Source organism: Antedon mediterranea, chromosome 9 (assembly GCF_964355755.1).
Source record: "Antedon mediterranea chromosome 9, ecAntMedi1.1, whole genome shotgun sequence".
In the NCBI taxonomy this organism is placed as follows: domain Eukaryota; kingdom Metazoa; phylum Echinodermata; class Crinoidea; order Comatulida; family Antedonidae; genus Antedon; species Antedon mediterranea.
Window position 1 is genome coordinate 8,742,387 of NC_092678.1, and position 17,478 is coordinate 8,759,864.

A 17,478-nucleotide genomic window follows, 5' to 3' on the forward strand; every position below is an offset into this window, starting at 1 on the left:
TTCTTGCTTTTTCCACGGACTACAGTTATAAACGGCAGATTGTTTTTTGAAGGCTTGGGCTATTTATATGATATTTTATGCGTGGTATAGTATACATTCGTTCTGAAATGAAAAGTATGAATTTGCACTTTATTGCGTGATGCTCTTTCAATCAAACAATAGCGCCTAATTTACTGTTTCAACTACCATAATTTCAACATTTTTTTTATATTGTGTGCCAGCAAATGCAATACCTTAAACAAACCCAAGCGCCACATTAAACATAGGTTTTGTATTCGTTAAATGGGGAGAAAAGTTTTATTCTTTGAAAGCATGACAGTCAATCTTTCAACTAATACAAATATTATTTTCATTCAACTCATACATATTGACTATTGTTTGTGTTTCCTCTACAGTTTCTCCAAATGTAACATGTCCGAATAATATTATTGCATATTCTCGTTACACAAAACCTGTAACATGGGATCCACCAACAGTAACTGATGATGTTGATACTGATCTGGTTGCAACTTGTACGCCACCTTCTGGTTCATCGTTTAATTCTGGTTCTAGTCGTACTATAACATGTACTGCAACTGACAGTAGTGGTAATACTGATGAATGCACATTTACTGTAAGAATGGCAACATGTAGGTCTATTTGTTTAGAGTTTGTATGTTTGCAAATATTATTTACGTTATTTTATGTTTTTACGTTATTTTATTGTGACTTACAATATTATAAAAGAAAAAAAAGAAATACAGTTTAATCTTATTTGATATGAAGAAGCATTTCCACTCATACCATAGGCGGATCCAAATGGGAAAAAGAAGCATTTTTCAAATCCAATACAAAATGCTGTAAGCGTATGTTGTATGTTACGGTTATAACGAATAAAGATACCTTACAGCCCTCTATGTCTATGTATGTGGCACTTCATTAAAAAGTATAGATACAACTAAAATAATGTATTAATGATAGTAAATTACCACTATGTGAGTTGTTATTTAGTTTCTGAAAGCCCTGCTAATTTTTCGGCTGTTTTTAAAATTTTCGGTTTACTTTTATTTTGTTTCTCTATTGAGATCAAGCCACTGATACCCACAGCATTGCCATTTTTCAGTAATTTTCCGTTGGATTTAAATCTAATAATAAATATTCTATTATCTATAAAATATTATCATCATAATACACTGTGTGTAATGTCGAACAGGCTATTATTATATTTCTAGATATAGGGATCGATGTACAACTCGATCCATTCCTTGATTCATGTTTATTTTATTATACAGCTGAAGTTACAGTAGCATCTATAGCGAAACCGGCTTACCAGTCGACAACCTATACTTACAGTGGTGTAACATATGACGCTAATTTAGCTCTTGACGGTTCTATTAATACATGCTCACGTACTATTGGTAAGTGATGACACCTAAAATAGCAGATAAGTGATATTACTACAAATAATCATAAATACAAATAATATACTTTTTCTTATAACTAGTTAGACTCTACACTGTTCAAAATCCAGATGCTGTTATACCAATTTTAGCCTATTAAGACCATCTAGTATTTCCACACAAAAATGAAATTTATTATAATCATATTATTTAGTTTACAAATTGCTTACCAATGTTGTAGAATGGGCCTACACCCCTTGGGGTGTTGATTAAGAAAACAGTTACTAAAAGTAATATTATTTAAATTGATTTTCCTTGGTGTTGCCTAATGGAATTATTGTTTTGATTTTGTTTCTTACAGTTGAAAGCAACCCTTACTGGTATGTTGATTTAGGACTTATATACAGTGTTAACTATGTGGTTATACATCCTGCAGTCGGATATGAAGGTATACTGTATAGTCATTGTTCGTTTTATAAATATAAAATCTGGTATTTAGTTTAATTTATTGGTTGTATTCTTAAAATGTGATTGGTTAATTACCCATCAGGTTTCATTCGGCATTACCTTTACCTAACGGAAAAGTGTAATGGTGAAAATCAACACGTTCTAATAATAAAAATATAAAAAATAATAAACATGGCTGCTAAGATAAGATGAGTTGTATGTTTGTCAAATTTATAATTATCATTTTACTGTGTGCCAAATAACTTTTTTGATCCTATACTGATCATCATCAAAATCAGATAGTTATTATTCTCTTTGGCAACCTCCCACAATTTATTCAAATTCGGAAAACTTTGCATAAATGAATAAATGTTCCTGAAAACTTGATCTGTGCACTGATGTCTAGAAAACACAAGTAGTAAAAGTAGGTCTACAAAATTCAGATGTACAGTATCTGAAATTAGAGTTTTCTACACATCCTATGGATGAATATAATACTTTGTATTGAGCGATACTAAAATTATCTTCTTTTACCTGAAACATTTCAGAAACTCTTGTTGACACTGATGTCCATGCTTCTACTTCAACCAGTTCACTCTTTGATGGTAATAACCTATGTGGATCTGCTTCTTTAGCACAGCTCTCTTCAAAGGGATATTACACAGTAGACTGCATTAATACATTGATTAATGGGCAATATGTATCTATATCTAAAATGGGAAATAACGATATAATGTTGTGTAATGTGCAAGTTTACGTAGGTAAATATTATTCACTTGTTAGTCCTCATGATTAAGAACATCAGGTCGTCATTGACTGTTCAGTTTACATATGCAAAAATATATATGTGCTTCATAGTTTATTTAGTTATTTTCATTTTTAATATTAAAAAAAAAATGTAAACCTGTAACCCAACATCCCTTATTGGGTACACTCCTAGGGCCAGGAGGATCCTGAACCATGGGTCGCTTATGTCCCTGATCGGATCACTGCACCTAATGTACAACATCCGATTATTATTCAGAGTATGTATTGGTCTTGGATAATCCGATATGCTGTAGGCGGTCGCAAAAATCTAGAAACTAAAACACAGTTTTGTGAGGAGAGAAGTATTAGCACGTCCAATATTCCCCACATGCGCACAAATCGAAAACCTTCTGTTAACATGCAAGAACTCAGCTATGCAACTATGCAATACAGTAAACGTAACCACGTGAATAAAGATGCGGTGCGGTTGTAGAAAATCTCAGGTTTGGCCTACTGGTGGCTGCAACTTACGTGGTTATTGATTGTTAATAATCACGTCTTTCCAAGATTCGTTTTGATAATGATTCTTTTTCCTCTTATAATTTTATTTGTTAATATTATTATATGTATTTATTGTTAGATATAACGAGATGTCGTAGTGACCCATGCCAAAATGGAGGAACATGTATTGATTTTGTGAATCGATTTGAATGTAACTGTACATCAGGATGGGATGGAGAAACATGTGGCATTGGTTAGTGAGCATGTCTCTCAATTTCCATCAGTCATTTTCACCTTAATACTTAACCCTCCTTTCTTGTATTGCATTTCTGTTCATGTTATGGCAGATAGATCAGAATGGGATGGAGACGTACGTACAAATATGGCATTATTCTAAATTTCACTCTTTTATGCCAATAAATAACAATTGCACTTCTCCAATATCTTTTTAGTGAAACATTATACTATGGCTGTGTGACGTGTACATTGTTTATATAAACATTAGACTATAAGAGAATTCCATGTATAGTAGCTTACAGTAAATAGAGGTATATTTTGGTTATAAATTACACTGAACATTATACTAACACTTTGTTAAACCATGCGTTCCGTTCGACATTTATACTCTACCATTAGGGATTTAGAAAAAAACAGGTATGGAATAAAAACAGGTATCTAGTCATTTATAATTCTCCATTCACTGTTATAAATATTAGACGCTGCAATATGTGGTAGTAACCCGTGCATGAATGCAGGTTCTTGTAGCAGTCAGCAGGATGAGTTCAATTGTACTTGCCTCTCTGGATTCTCTGGATCCTTTTGTGAAATAAGTAAGTACATTTTAAAGTAACACTAGTATTATCATCTTATATCCGATAAATGAATGAATGATGCTTGATGAACAATTGACGAGAACCAACGAAAGAAAGAAGGAAAATAGACAAAACAAACAGTACATCTTTCATTTACACAGTAACATATAACTTGCTTATTACCTCTTTTTTATTTAAATACATTTAGATATTGATGAATGTGCAAGTAATCCATGTTATAATAATGGTACCTGCATTGATGATGTCTATGATTATATATGTCAATGTTCAGGTGGCTGGACAGGTGTTAACTGTGACCAAGGTACCATACCATTATCATGTACTTATGTCTACAAGCTTAGATTAGATTCAATTTTGCCTAAAGTTTCTATCCTTTTAAAAGAACCGTTATACGTGGACTGTGTAGGTGATTCAAACAGAAACTAGATGCTAAAAAAACATGTTAATAACATAACTTGATAATATTCAAAAACCCAATAGAGCGTAGATTTTATGAGATGACCCTCTAGCTAGTAGAATACTGTAATACCAATCTAATACTTTTCTGAAGATTCTGAGAATCCAAATGTGATATGTCCTAGTGATATTGAACAAAGTTCAGATGTAGACCTGACAACAGTGACCTGGAGTGAACCCTCTGTCACTGACAATGTTGATACCGACCTGTCAGCCACTTGTAATCCACCTTCTGGTTCTCTGTTTGATATTGGTTCAACTGATGTATTTTGTTCTTCTATGGATACAGATGGTAATACCGGGATCTGTGCATTTACACTTACAATCAGTGGTAATGTTCTTTTTATTTAAATGGACTTGAACAAAAGATAATACAGATTTGGTTCTTGTCAATAAATGTGTTGTTTAACGGTAGATGAGTTTTGGATGCATCCTAAGATGAGAAGGTTGTCAGCTTGTTACTGTTATTGTTTTACTAATCTGTGTGGTAGACGGTAGACCTACATTTAAACGAATTTCATAATTCCACGCCTTCCAATGGTATAATAAGATAATGTACGATTTAGTAAAAAAAAAACACCTTATATTAATGTCTTTCCATTAAAACCCGTCATTTAATTTTTAAGGTTCATCTGTACCCGGTTACAAGATTGTCGTAATAATGGTTATTGTCATCATTTTGGTGATGTTTGCTGCTTTTGTTATTTATCGGTATTGATTTTGTAATTTTTCTATACTAATATTACTAATAACCATTGTATGGCACTATTTGCAAAGAGCAAAGTGCTTAAATTTGCTGTTGTCATTTTAAATTAGACAATAGCTCATTAAACAACGATTTAAACACAACGCAAACTTTCCTCTACAAATGAGAAGTTGTCAACGATTAAGAAATACAGGCCTACACTTTACTGTTGTTGTTTTCTTACACTTTATTAAATTGTTATGCAAACTAAATGCTGCAAAATATAGTCTGATTAAAATATTTTTCTTTCTGAATAAATAAATAAATGTTGGCCTAGTACATTTCAGAACATACTACTTTATTTTACAGGCTACGTTCTCCTCCAAAGAGCAAAATGAAGGATAGTACCAAAGTGGTAAATGCCGTTGATAGAGACTATGAAATTCGCCTGCCAACCTCTGACTTTGCTGATGTTGCAGGGCACGCCGTGTCTGTTGCGGGGTCTATAGTACCTACAAGACCTACTGTGACAAAGCAAACATATTCTACAATTGAGCCTGAGTACATTGAGTTGATCATGTAATTATTTATGCCATTCTGTATGATTAAATATCTTGTCAGGGGTTTTTTTTTCAAATGTATAATGTTCATGATGAGTAATATTGAAACACACTGGAAGAGCGCTGTGCTAATTTTTCATACAATGTAGACCGTAGAATTGTGGCTTTTTTAATTTGATTCATTTTGTAGTTCCCGCTTGTAACTATCATAGTGAGTCAAATGGCCGAACGGTTAATGCAGGGGCGCCGTTACCGTACCTAAAGAGCAAACAATACTCGACTCGCTCCTAGTTCTGATCTACAGTAAGGTGGAAAAAGTCTCCATGGATAAAAACAATAAACCGTGGGTCAAGTGTACACAGTTATAACCCGTGTGCACTTCAAAGAACACCGTTTATCATTCGAGACAAGTAGAGGGTTCACAAAATATCCTCTATCTGATAGGACTCCGCTGTGCACTTGTATTTTTCAAATGAGAAGATTAGTATTAGTGTAGTTTCAAAGATTACACTGTGTACTAATTGATTTATATACTGTACATTTAATAAATATGCAAAATTATGGTTTTACTGACATTGCTAAAAACAAGATTCGCTGCGTAGTTTAAAAATTGATGTAATTACAGAATTTAATAATTCGATCATCTTTCAGGGCAAATTCCTCTCCAAAGAGCACAAAGAAAGATGGTACAAATGTGGTGAATACGGTTGATAGAGAATATGAAATCCATCTGCCAACCTCTGGTTATGTTACAGAACCCACTATGCTAGAAGGGCCCATTGTGCCAGCAGGGCCAAGTGTTGCAGCAGAGCATATTGTACCGACAAGGCAAAGTATGGCAGCAGATTATATTGTGTATGCAAGATCAGGTGTGGCAGGAGGGCCTAATGTGCTTGCAAGGCCCAATGTAAGCGACCACATCTATTCAACAATTGAGCAGCCAGAGTACATTGACGTTATCATGTAGATATTTCTGGCTCTCGACAACATTAGAGTGTACTGTCTATTGTCGTTATATATATTATCTGCATGTATGTTTTTTATATCTGGCATGTTGATGGTTGATAATACGCGGAAACAAGAACGCTATGCTTAGTTCCTCCTTTTGTAGTTGTATATTGTTGTTGTTCATCCACAATTTTGTTCATCCACAATTTAATTTATGATTCCTTTGCAGATTACTTTCCTCAGCAACACTCTACTAACTAAGAAAAATGAGCTTTATATAACTCAATTAAGTCTATCAAGCGTTAATCTGCATTTTGTTCATTGACTTTACTTTATCGTTTTGATTTAGCTTTTCGTAATCAGATTTGAACATACCAAAACGTCATCGGCAAAATATAGGCCTATGCATATACATATACACGGTTATTATAGGCTTACATCTGATAGTAAACTAAACCAATAACCAAGTCTGTATGTGAACATTTAAATTCAAGCAGACAGTGCTTAACACACTCTTTCTTGTAGTTAATTGTTAATTTAAATATCAATGTCATCATTTACGTTAAACATTTTCATAACGTAATTATTTCTTTATAAAGGGTTCGGTTTTTTTCCAAGTGTATTGAAACGATAAAGGTATAATAATCATGTTTCAACAAACTGGTATAGTTGCATTACCATAGATAGTCTATATCATTTTATTTTGGCAATTGACTACTGAGGTATCTATATATAAATTTACGTAAGGGCAAAATTCGGTAAATTGCGCGTTATTTCTAGAATGTTTATTCGATGGTAAAAAAAGTTGGTTCTTACTTTCGCTACTGATTTTAACCACCTGATGTAACCCTGTTTACTAGTTAAATAGTTAGAGTTAGATAATTAGTTATTGACAATTAACACAAATTTAGCTTCAACGATTTGCCCCAAATAGGAGTGTTTTCCGATCGTGGTGTCGCGGTTCGATTTTGTCCGCTATATTAGAATCGGTTGGTGGCGTGCGATGGAATGTAAACTTAATTTGCATACCATGAGTCTCTTCCGTTATAAGGCCTTTTGCGTTGTCGTGAGAAGACATTTTATTTTCAAAAAGTTATTATGTATTAAGTATAAGAAGTATTAAGTTATATATATCGATGTTACGATGATTCTTTGAACGTGTTATGCCATTATAATCGTCGATTATAATGGTTGGAAGGTGCTTAATGATGTACATGTACAAGTTAACATAGTTATTCGATTCAGGTATATTTAACGTTGATTTTAGTGTTAACTGTTAATAATATTGTGTAATGAGATTGTGGTTTACCATAGTGTTGGTTAGTGTTAAGGTTCATCACAAGTATCAAATAACTATACGTTATAGCAATGTTCTAATATTTATTAATTATACTTCCAGGGTTTTTTGTTCTTGTAAAAATAACGTGTATATATGCACATACGGAAGGAGATCAATACAGTTTTCTGTATTGTATTGTATTGTATTGATCAACACAGTGTTTCTGAATAGTTTCTGCGCCAGTTATCCCTTCATAAAGGCGGGCCTCACACGATCAAATCTGCTTGGTTGAAGCTAGCCTCAATAGCGGATCATCCTCAAATCGAATCACGACGGTGGTATACCGTACACTGTCTAATGTCTGTCTAATGTATGTCTATCTTGAAAAATACCCGCACACAATAATACGAGGGTGCTTCGCATTTACGTATTTCCTTCTACGATAATGGTGTTTGATAGCTGAAAACCGATTAAACAGCTCAAGTACTGAAGAAGACAGACCAATTTTCTTTTAAAAACAAACTATATTGATACGGTAGATTTAATATACGTTTATAAAAATAAATTGATTTGCGGTGAAGGGAACTTTCCAATCCTCGGTCTCAGTATAATTATTTGGTTTAACACAAGTAGGTAAATCTATGGGTCCTTAGAGATAAACTTAAAACTTTTAGACATTATACTGACAGTTGCTTCTCAACGTTTGTATAATTAATAATTACAAAAAATATAAATGTCATAGTGGTTCGACTATGACCGTGACAGTTTTAACAAAGTATTAAATCGCAAATGTTTTACTGTATTTAGTGGTATATTAGGCCTATTTATAGGCCTATAAAACACATTTCGTTACGGAGTGGATAAATAATATATTTTAAAATTGTTCCTCTTTGTACCCACCCTCTTCCCCATCCTCAATCATAATGTTTATACAAACACAAATTGGGACTCATTTTGTCACATGTTAATCCTTCGTAATGCTTGGTTCCCACAATAACGTAACGCAAGGACGTAAACGCAACGCAAGCGTTTTAACCAACGACAAGCGAAGTTATAGACAGTTAGCAATCACAAACGCATAAGCCATCGCTTGTGATTGATCAATTCACTTGCGTTGCGTTATGTCCTTGCGTTGCGTCGCTAGTGAGAACCACGCTTTAGTCATTCCCAGGGTGCTGAATCTAAATCTATTTATTTGTTTCTGTAAACGACAATGTATTATATAGTCCTGCGGTACCATACGTACATTAAAAAAAAAAGTTTTTTACGCTGACATTTTTGTATAGTCCAGAACCATTATGTAGGCACGACCTAGATGGTACCATCTAGTGGTTTATGAATACACTAAGAATACATTCTTGCAGAACGTCATTAGTTAGTACCGATTTTCTTTTTTACAGCAAAATATACATAATAATAATAATATCTTACTATTTTATTTATGTATTAAATAAAATCATTAAGCTCAAAAAGAAGTTTTAAAATTTAATTCTATCTTTTGCATGGTATTTGTCAGATTCACCCGATTATTATTACTGCATCTAGAATTCTCTGGTATTTTAGGGAATTTCCATAATACATCATCATATTATCGCCTATTGTCACCATCGTCATTACAGGAACCAGTGTGCTTCAATTGAGATGCTGTATTACCAAATATTCCTACATTGAATGCTAAACCGATAAACAAACAAATGCCTCTTCCGTCTATTATGAGTTACGAATATACTTTTCCAGTTCATTTTGTGTGCCAAAGTTCACGAGACCGTTGTGTTTGTTACCTATTCTCTTCCACGTCAAACGTCATACACAACTAATTAATTAACATTTATCCTGAAATGTTTACTAAAGGAGTTTCGCTGAGTTTATTACTTCTATTTCTACTTCTGTGCCACATTTGTTCATCTCAAAACGGTAGGTTTGATTCCGAGTTTTGGTGGAAAGAGCGCGCTTTGTGATTTTTGGCGCTAGTTGTTACAACGTAGAAATATTCGTATTATGTGTATATAGTACTACCATCTAAATTTGATAGATGATTGAACCCTAAATGTTGCTCAATAAAAGAGCTGTTTAAGTGGTCGTTTTTTACAAAAGCGAGCAAAATATGACATCGTTTACATGGTTTTTATCTGAAGGTCTAAACAGTGGCGTATATTTTCACACTCAAAAATCACATTCATTTAGACTAGACAAAAAGTAGTGAGCCCTCTAGCGGTCATTTGTGATTTCTGAGATTCATCGAAGCGCGACAACATCACCCGGAAATGAGAGCGGGGTTGGTGAAATCTGTCCATAATAGGTTACTTTTCTGTCCATAATAGGTTACTTTCTGTCCATAATAGGGACTAGAGGGCGCTGTTGTTTGTCCATAATAGGTGACTTTCATAATTGGCTGTCCAAAATAGGTGACTTTTTGTCCACAATAGGCGAGTTTATTGGAGTAGTGCGCCATCCATTGTGTTGTCCATAATAGGTGATTTTTTTGGCGTACTCGTACGTACGTAGTTTATTTCGCGAGTAGAAGTAATACTAATTTGCTTTCTGTTCAGACTTCGAGGCTACCTAGGCCTAATTAGTATAAATATTTAAGTCTTTCTAGCCTAGGCTAGTCCTGTTAGTTAGGCTACCTCTATATAGGCCTACTAGCCTAGGCCTAGTCCATTTGTTATTGTCCACTAATAATAATGAAATGTGAAATTTATTCAGCAACAAATAATTTAATTTGAACTTCATTTTAGGTTTGATAGTATGGACAGACATTACGCAACTTACCATACTATTGCAAGTTTAAATAAATCACCAAACGAACCCACACGTTCTTTTACAAAAAATAAAAAATACCCCATAATACTCTAATATTAATAATAATATTGATAAAGTTTTATTTTTTTAAGATAATGAAATGTAAACTGTTATTTTTATAAATGCATTGGTGTTTCAATGTATTGTTTCTTTGGACTTATTTTGTTTTGTTAACAGTAATAATAAAAATCAATTTAATATTGAAAAAGACATCACAGTTCAGCACTTCATTTCGTCATTTTAGGTCCTCCCCTATTTCAAAATTCTGGATCCACATAGCTCAATGACAAACCATCCCAGTCTAAAGTGGATCAACAGCAGCACATCTCATCCATTTATTATATTGTTTAATTAAATGAATCAATTTTAATGTTTAATACTAATAAGAAATACGACAAATCAAGTTTACATACACGCTGTGTACAATCAACACCTTTGTTCTGTATTCAGAACAGTTTATTCAAAATCTAAATCACATTTAAAAAATACTGAATTATATTATTTTTAAAAGTGTAAAAACATGGTTAAACTACAATTTAAAAAATAGCAAGGATAAATAAAATGCACCATAATGATTATGTTTATTACTATAATTATTGATCGATGATTATGATCAAAAATAATATGTTGAAGTGATGTACTTTTTCATTTCAGCAGCATACTGTATATGAGCAGAATATCAAACATCTGTATGCCTATAATAAAAAAAAGGTATTGTATAATGCAAGAAACTTCAATCTTAGTAATGCTGAGACAAATTTTCATGTTGTATGGTGGGAAACAGTTATGTTTAAATATTTTATTGCATTTAAAAAAAAGATATGTAGGATTGTTTTACTAAATTTAAGTTTATACCAGTTGTTAGAGTCAATTATTACCATACTCACTATATGAAAACTGATATTAAATGTTTTAAAGACAAATGCTTTATTGAATGAATGCTTTAATAATATAACATTCAATTAAATTTTGAAATATTGTCTGCATGAATTTGTTAGTGGATTTATCTATTCTTTGTACTGTGATTGTAATGTTTATAATGAATGGAAATAAAAAAAAAATATCTACTTTTAATTTCTTAGCAATTCAAATGAATAGAATATTTCAAATCAGAATGTTAAAAATTAATTTTCATGTATTGTCAGTTTTTCTACTACGGTACTGATAAAATTCAGTTTGTCTCTCTGAAAATGTTTGACTAAATTGTATCCTTCTTTTCCGAAGATTACTTTTGCAAACAAATACTTTTTCTAAATAGGCTTCTTCTTGGGATTTTACAGTATCTTGGTCATATTGAAAAATGTCCTAAAAGATGTAGGCCTAGTGGGTTGTATGTAAAGTATTTTTCTTCAATTGTAGGTTGGGCCTATCTGTTACTTACCCTAGTTAATAGAAATGTCCATGCTACTGTACTATAACATTGATCAGAAGATACACTGTACACAATCTTTGATACATGCAAAAAATATGGGAAAAATTGAGATTTAAATAGATGACATAATTAATAACATACAGTAACAATAGCTCTGGCTCTACTATACTGCCAACCTACTAACTGTCCGAACTGTCTGGATAAGACTCATTCATTCAAAAAATAATTTAAAAAAACAAAAAGGTCAATCTAGCAATCTAGATGTCTGTGATTTGAAGACAAACTACCAATAGGTCTAGTAGACTAGGCTAGTAGTAGCTGATTTCAGTCTTTAAAGTATAGTAGTGGGCGGTGGTGGCAGTGGTATTAGTAAAAGACTGTATAGTGACTAGTCCGCCAGACCTGACCTGCAGTTAGGCAGTATAGTTACGAGATGAGTCTGTATATTCATATTAAAATAATAAAAAAACAGATAATGAGGATAGGCCTAGTTGTTTGTAGTAGGAAACCTATCTACCTAATATGAGCCCATGTCATTTTTATTCCTACTGTAGCAGGGAGGTACCCCCTGCTGTAAGGTAGGCCTAGAAAAAAAAAGCTCACATTTCATTAGTAATAGTGGACAATAACAAATGGACTCCAGCTAGGCCTATAAGCTAGTAGTAGTACTATCTATGCCTGACTGAGGTAGCCTAACTCTAAAACAGGACTAGCCTAGGCCCTAGCGGCTAGAGAGACTTAAATAATTATACTAATTAGGCCTCCTACTAGCTAGGCCTACAGTAGGTAGCCTCGAAGTTTGAAGAGAAAGCAAATTAGTATTAACTAATAATACTACTTCTACTCGCGAAATAAACTACGTACGTACGATCGAGTACGCCAACAAAATCACCTATTATGGACAACACAATGAATGGCGCACTACTCCAATAAACTCGCCTATTGTGGACAAAAAGTCGCCTATTTTGGACAGCCAATTATGAAAGTTACCTATTATGGACAAACAACAGCGCCCTCTAGTCCCTATTATGGACAGAAAGTCCCCTATTATGGACAGAAAAGTAACCTATTATGGACAGATTTCACCAACCCTATTGGAGAATGATGTGAATTTAAAATTTTAATAGGGTTAAACTCTTTTAACCAATTGAAAGCCTTAAATTATAGTTCCTTATGAATAATTCATGAGAATAATTAAAGCAAGGGTTGAAGAAGCACGTGACTTGGTTTTTGGAACAGGATAGCAGTTATGATCGTGTCAGGTAATCATTGAATTTGCCCTTCTTTTTGTTAGATTTTATACGGTTTTTATCAATAATAATATTGTACATTTTTTCGAGACCATAAAAAAATTCCTCAATTTTTGAGTAAACGAGTGACTAAATAAAAAGTTACTATGTAATGTAAATATTCGTTTGACAAAAAATGGGCATGTTGATATTTTCAGGTATTTTTTAAATGGCGATTGAAATAGGTAAACAAATCACATGTATAACGGTGGTTTGTGGGAAGCTGGGCCTAGCCTTGATGGTCCAACGCGTACTGCGTGTTAATCAATGCGTATAAGATACACACGTAGTCATTTAGGCCAATTTTTTTACATGTTTATTTATTAATATTAGGCCCCATTCTCATTTATTTTAATTAATGTACTGAATGTACCACACTTTACAACTCTATATAAATTAGATTTTGTACTTGTATTAAATTCAAACGTTTTATGGGATTTAAAACATTAAGCTAGGCCTTGTAGTAGGCCTAGGACCACATGCTAGGTTTTTCAGCCTAATTTATCATGCAGTATACCTCTAGCCCATCTTTCAAATACATATTTAAATTAACATACTTTTTATATTTCTATATTTTTTATAGGATCTGACTCCAGAAAACATTTGCATCACTTGAAAGCGGCTATTTATGGACAGCATGTTGACATTCAAAAAAATTTGACCAGCTCTTATTAATTAAATGTCTTTTAAATTAAAGGTTTTCATTATAATGAAATGTACGGTGACAGAAATTTAAATGATTCTCATAATTGAGGTTTCTCATAGATTTAATATTGAAGGTAAATAAATAAAGCTGTTTGTTATTCTTGCCTTTAGAAATAAACTTGTTGTTAGTACTATATTATTAGGCCTAGGCCATTATACAAATTAAAACTAAAAAATACAGTAATCATATTTAAGGCCTACACAGCAGTACCTTGCTTGATTTGATTTTTTTCAAATATTTAATTGATGAAATAAATGAGTTTGACTTTTCAATTAGTTGCCATTTTATTAGTTTCTGTGTGTTTTTATTTATATTCTTAAAATAATTGTATTGTATACAACAACTTTAAAGTATTGCGCAGAAGTGATCAAATTATAGTAGGCCTATTTTTATGTTATTTTCGCTTAAAATTATGCAGTTAAAGTATTGATTTTAGGGTGACAGAAACGGTTAGGCAAGAAAAGAAATAAATTTGGGAATTTTGTTATGCGGTAAAAACAATTAAACATAATTTACCCCTAATGCATGTAAATGTAGAAAACATTGCTTATGTTAGCGCGACCGAAACTCGCTACTGGGAATAGAGCCTGCAAAAGCGACGCGTACACACCTACTCGGGCACCGGCGGAGCGCGATCGATAGTAAATATACCCGATTTCAAATGATCATAAAATTCTTTTAAAAAATATCAACATTTTGATTTTTTGAGGATTAAAAGTAAAGATATTGAAATTTAACATAATATTTACAAATATGTATTTAAAAATTCGGAAACAATTTTAGCGTGATATTAAAACAAACTTTTTAGAGTTCCGCGATTTTCTACGCAGGATTTGTTTGTTTTCATTGTTAATGGGCGAATGTTACCTAAACTAGAATCGTTATAAATCTTTTAAATTTGTATTATAAGTAATTTCTTTAGTATTCTTAGTAACATCGAATGTCTCTAATTAACTAGCAGTTATTTATACTAACTATTGTTCAATAATAAGCGTGTATGAAGTGAAAATCTATAGTAATAATGTTCTTAGTCAGTTCGTCTCGCTCGCGTGAAGTCTTCGGGTTTCTCAATACAATTCTCAGCGGTAAAGATAGGCTCGCGCTAATGTTTAAATCAAAAGCGCTCTCAAAACACTTTTTGTCCAAAATTCGCAATATGACGTGAGTGTGAAATGCACGTGCGTACATTTCGGAATGGATATTGTAGAATACTGTATGCGACGTGACCGTTTTAAAAGGATAGTTAAGTTATTCTATAAAAGTTGCACTGCCGCGGCAGTGAATGAATGTTTTGAATATATCAACTTTGTCAGAATGTAATTGTTTATCCTATTTTACCTATAATGGGTATACATATATTATGGTATATTTTCTTCACTTGTTACATAGCAGTTAGTTAACTAGATCTCTTTCCTTTTTTAATGACTTCCCTTTTACCATGTATTGTTTCCGTCCATGAAGAAACCAACGTTGTTATCGTACTTTGATCTAAAGTTATACTTAAGTTAAAAAGCTTTATTTGTTTTTCATTGAAATCATTTAACTGTATGCCGTTGGTTTAGCTACTAAAAAAACAAATACAGTACATAAAAGTAAAACTTGTAACAATACATTTAACAGACAATTTTGGTTTATTGGTCCACTCTAATAATAGAATAACAATGTTGACTTATATACATTTGAGTCTCAATGCGCTTAAAATGGAAATGCCAGAAATACAAAATGCTAATAATATAGCAATAATGGTGGATTACACCTGAATTGAACCAATTTGGTAATGTATCTAAATTTTAAACGGAAGCTACAGGCATGTTACAGCGGCCAGTACAAATTTCTAAGGCCAACACCTATTTGTAGCCTATACCTTGCCATTTATTTGGTTGAATTGTTTCTTCTAGTTTATGGCACGGGGGTCAATTTGAGAATTTGTGTAGGCTAATGAATATTAATGATGCGCGATTGAACTGTTATCGTTATAATAATAATAATAAATGTTTTGAATACTGTTTTGAATGGGAAGAATAATTATTTCATTCGTTGAAATCCAGTCAATCTTTTAACTCGTGAAAAATATTATCCTCATTCAACTCATATAACTTGACTATTAATTTGTATAAAATTTGTGTTTCCTCTACAGTTTCTCCAAATGTAACATGTCCGAATAATATTATGGCATATTCTCGTTACACAAAACCTGTAACATGGGATCCACCAACAGTAACTGATGATGTTGATACTGATCTGGTTGCAACTTGTACGCCACCTTCTGGTTCATCGTTTAATTCTGGTTCTAGTCGTACTATAACATGTACTGCAACTGACAGTATGGGTAATACTGATGAATGCAACTTTAATGTAAGAATCTTAAGAGGTAGGCCTAAATGTTCTTTGTAGTCACAGCCCTATGTTTGTGTGTCCAATACTTTAAATATTCGGAAGTTTAATTGGTTTGAAGCAAAATTTAGATCATTGCTTCTAACGCTGTCTTCAAATCTGCGTAGCATTTTCTTTGCGATATCTACGCCTGTATTTGGGTTTCCTGTTTTTTACCAGTAAAATGTTAGCTCTCTAAAATAGAGAGCCAATATCCAAATTAATAGCAAAAAATAGCTTCAAATGTACAAACTGTACAGCGTATAAATAACGAAATATTCTTTGACTTGAATGGTGTACTCCTTTAGTACAATATTATTTACAACTTCTTTTTGTACTTTATCGAACTCAAACGTTGTTCGAAATTGGAAAACATATAAAGTTGAAAGTCCGATGAACAGAGGCAAAGAAAAATAATCTAAGAACATGCCCTAATGTTATCCAAATTATCAAACCAAGGTTTACCCCTATTGGTCAATTGTTGTTACTAGGCAAAACGCAATAAAGGGGATACATTGACCGCTTGGTCAATTTCCAAATTTAAGACCTCCCAATTTATTAGATAAACAGAACAAAGAAAATTCTTAAAAGGATTAATTAACAAAATATTATTAAAGCATATGCAGTTCTAAGCAAAATGAATATACTGCAAACACCTTGAATTCTATTATTTTACAGCGGGAGTTACTAGAGCGTCTTTAAACAAGCCTGCTTTCCAGTCTACAACCTATAGTTTTGATGGTGTAGAATATGAGGCTAGTTTAGCTGTTAATTATGCAACTAGTACGTGCTCCCGTACCATTGGTAAGAGAATCTAAAAAGGTTACAACTGGTAATTCTAGTTTCTAAAAAATGGCGACAGTTTTTGGATTGGTTTATGTTTTGAGCTCCTTTGGCGTTGTTTTTTTTTCTAATAAATGTTTATTGTGGCTAGTTACATTTTTAAAGGTTCAGAGGTTAAAGAGCGGCATATTAGTCTAGGACCTGAATAAGATTTATATGCATTTAAAGATGTATTGTCCCCCTGAAAAAAGTCCGATTGAAAAAAAGAATGTATTTACATGAATTTAAAGCAAACAAAAGGGTCAAATTGGCTGCCAG

At 32.7% G+C, this 17,478-nt stretch overlaps 1 protein-coding gene across 4 annotated transcripts in view; it reads left to right on the plus strand.

Moving 5' to 3' along the window:
- Positions 1-7,673: 7,673 nt before the first annotated feature.
- The window catches only part of LOC140059096 (uncharacterized), a 40,724-nt gene continuing 30,919 nt past the window's right edge, over positions 7,674-17,478 (plus strand). For 2 of the 4 annotated variants that reach the window (XM_072104935.1, XM_072104938.1), the window contains exons 1-3: positions 9,502-9,749; positions 16,142-16,375; positions 17,056-17,181. In XM_072104935.1, the coding sequence (XP_071961036.1) occupies positions 9,674-9,749; positions 16,142-16,375; positions 17,056-17,181 (436 nt within the window). In that variant the 5' untranslated portion in view covers positions 9,502-9,673. Of the gene's footprint in view, positions 7,802-9,501; positions 9,750-16,141; positions 16,376-17,055; positions 17,182-17,478 lie in introns of those variants that run through there. The other 2 variants (XM_072104937.1, XM_072104936.1) reach the window with 2 other exon arrangements.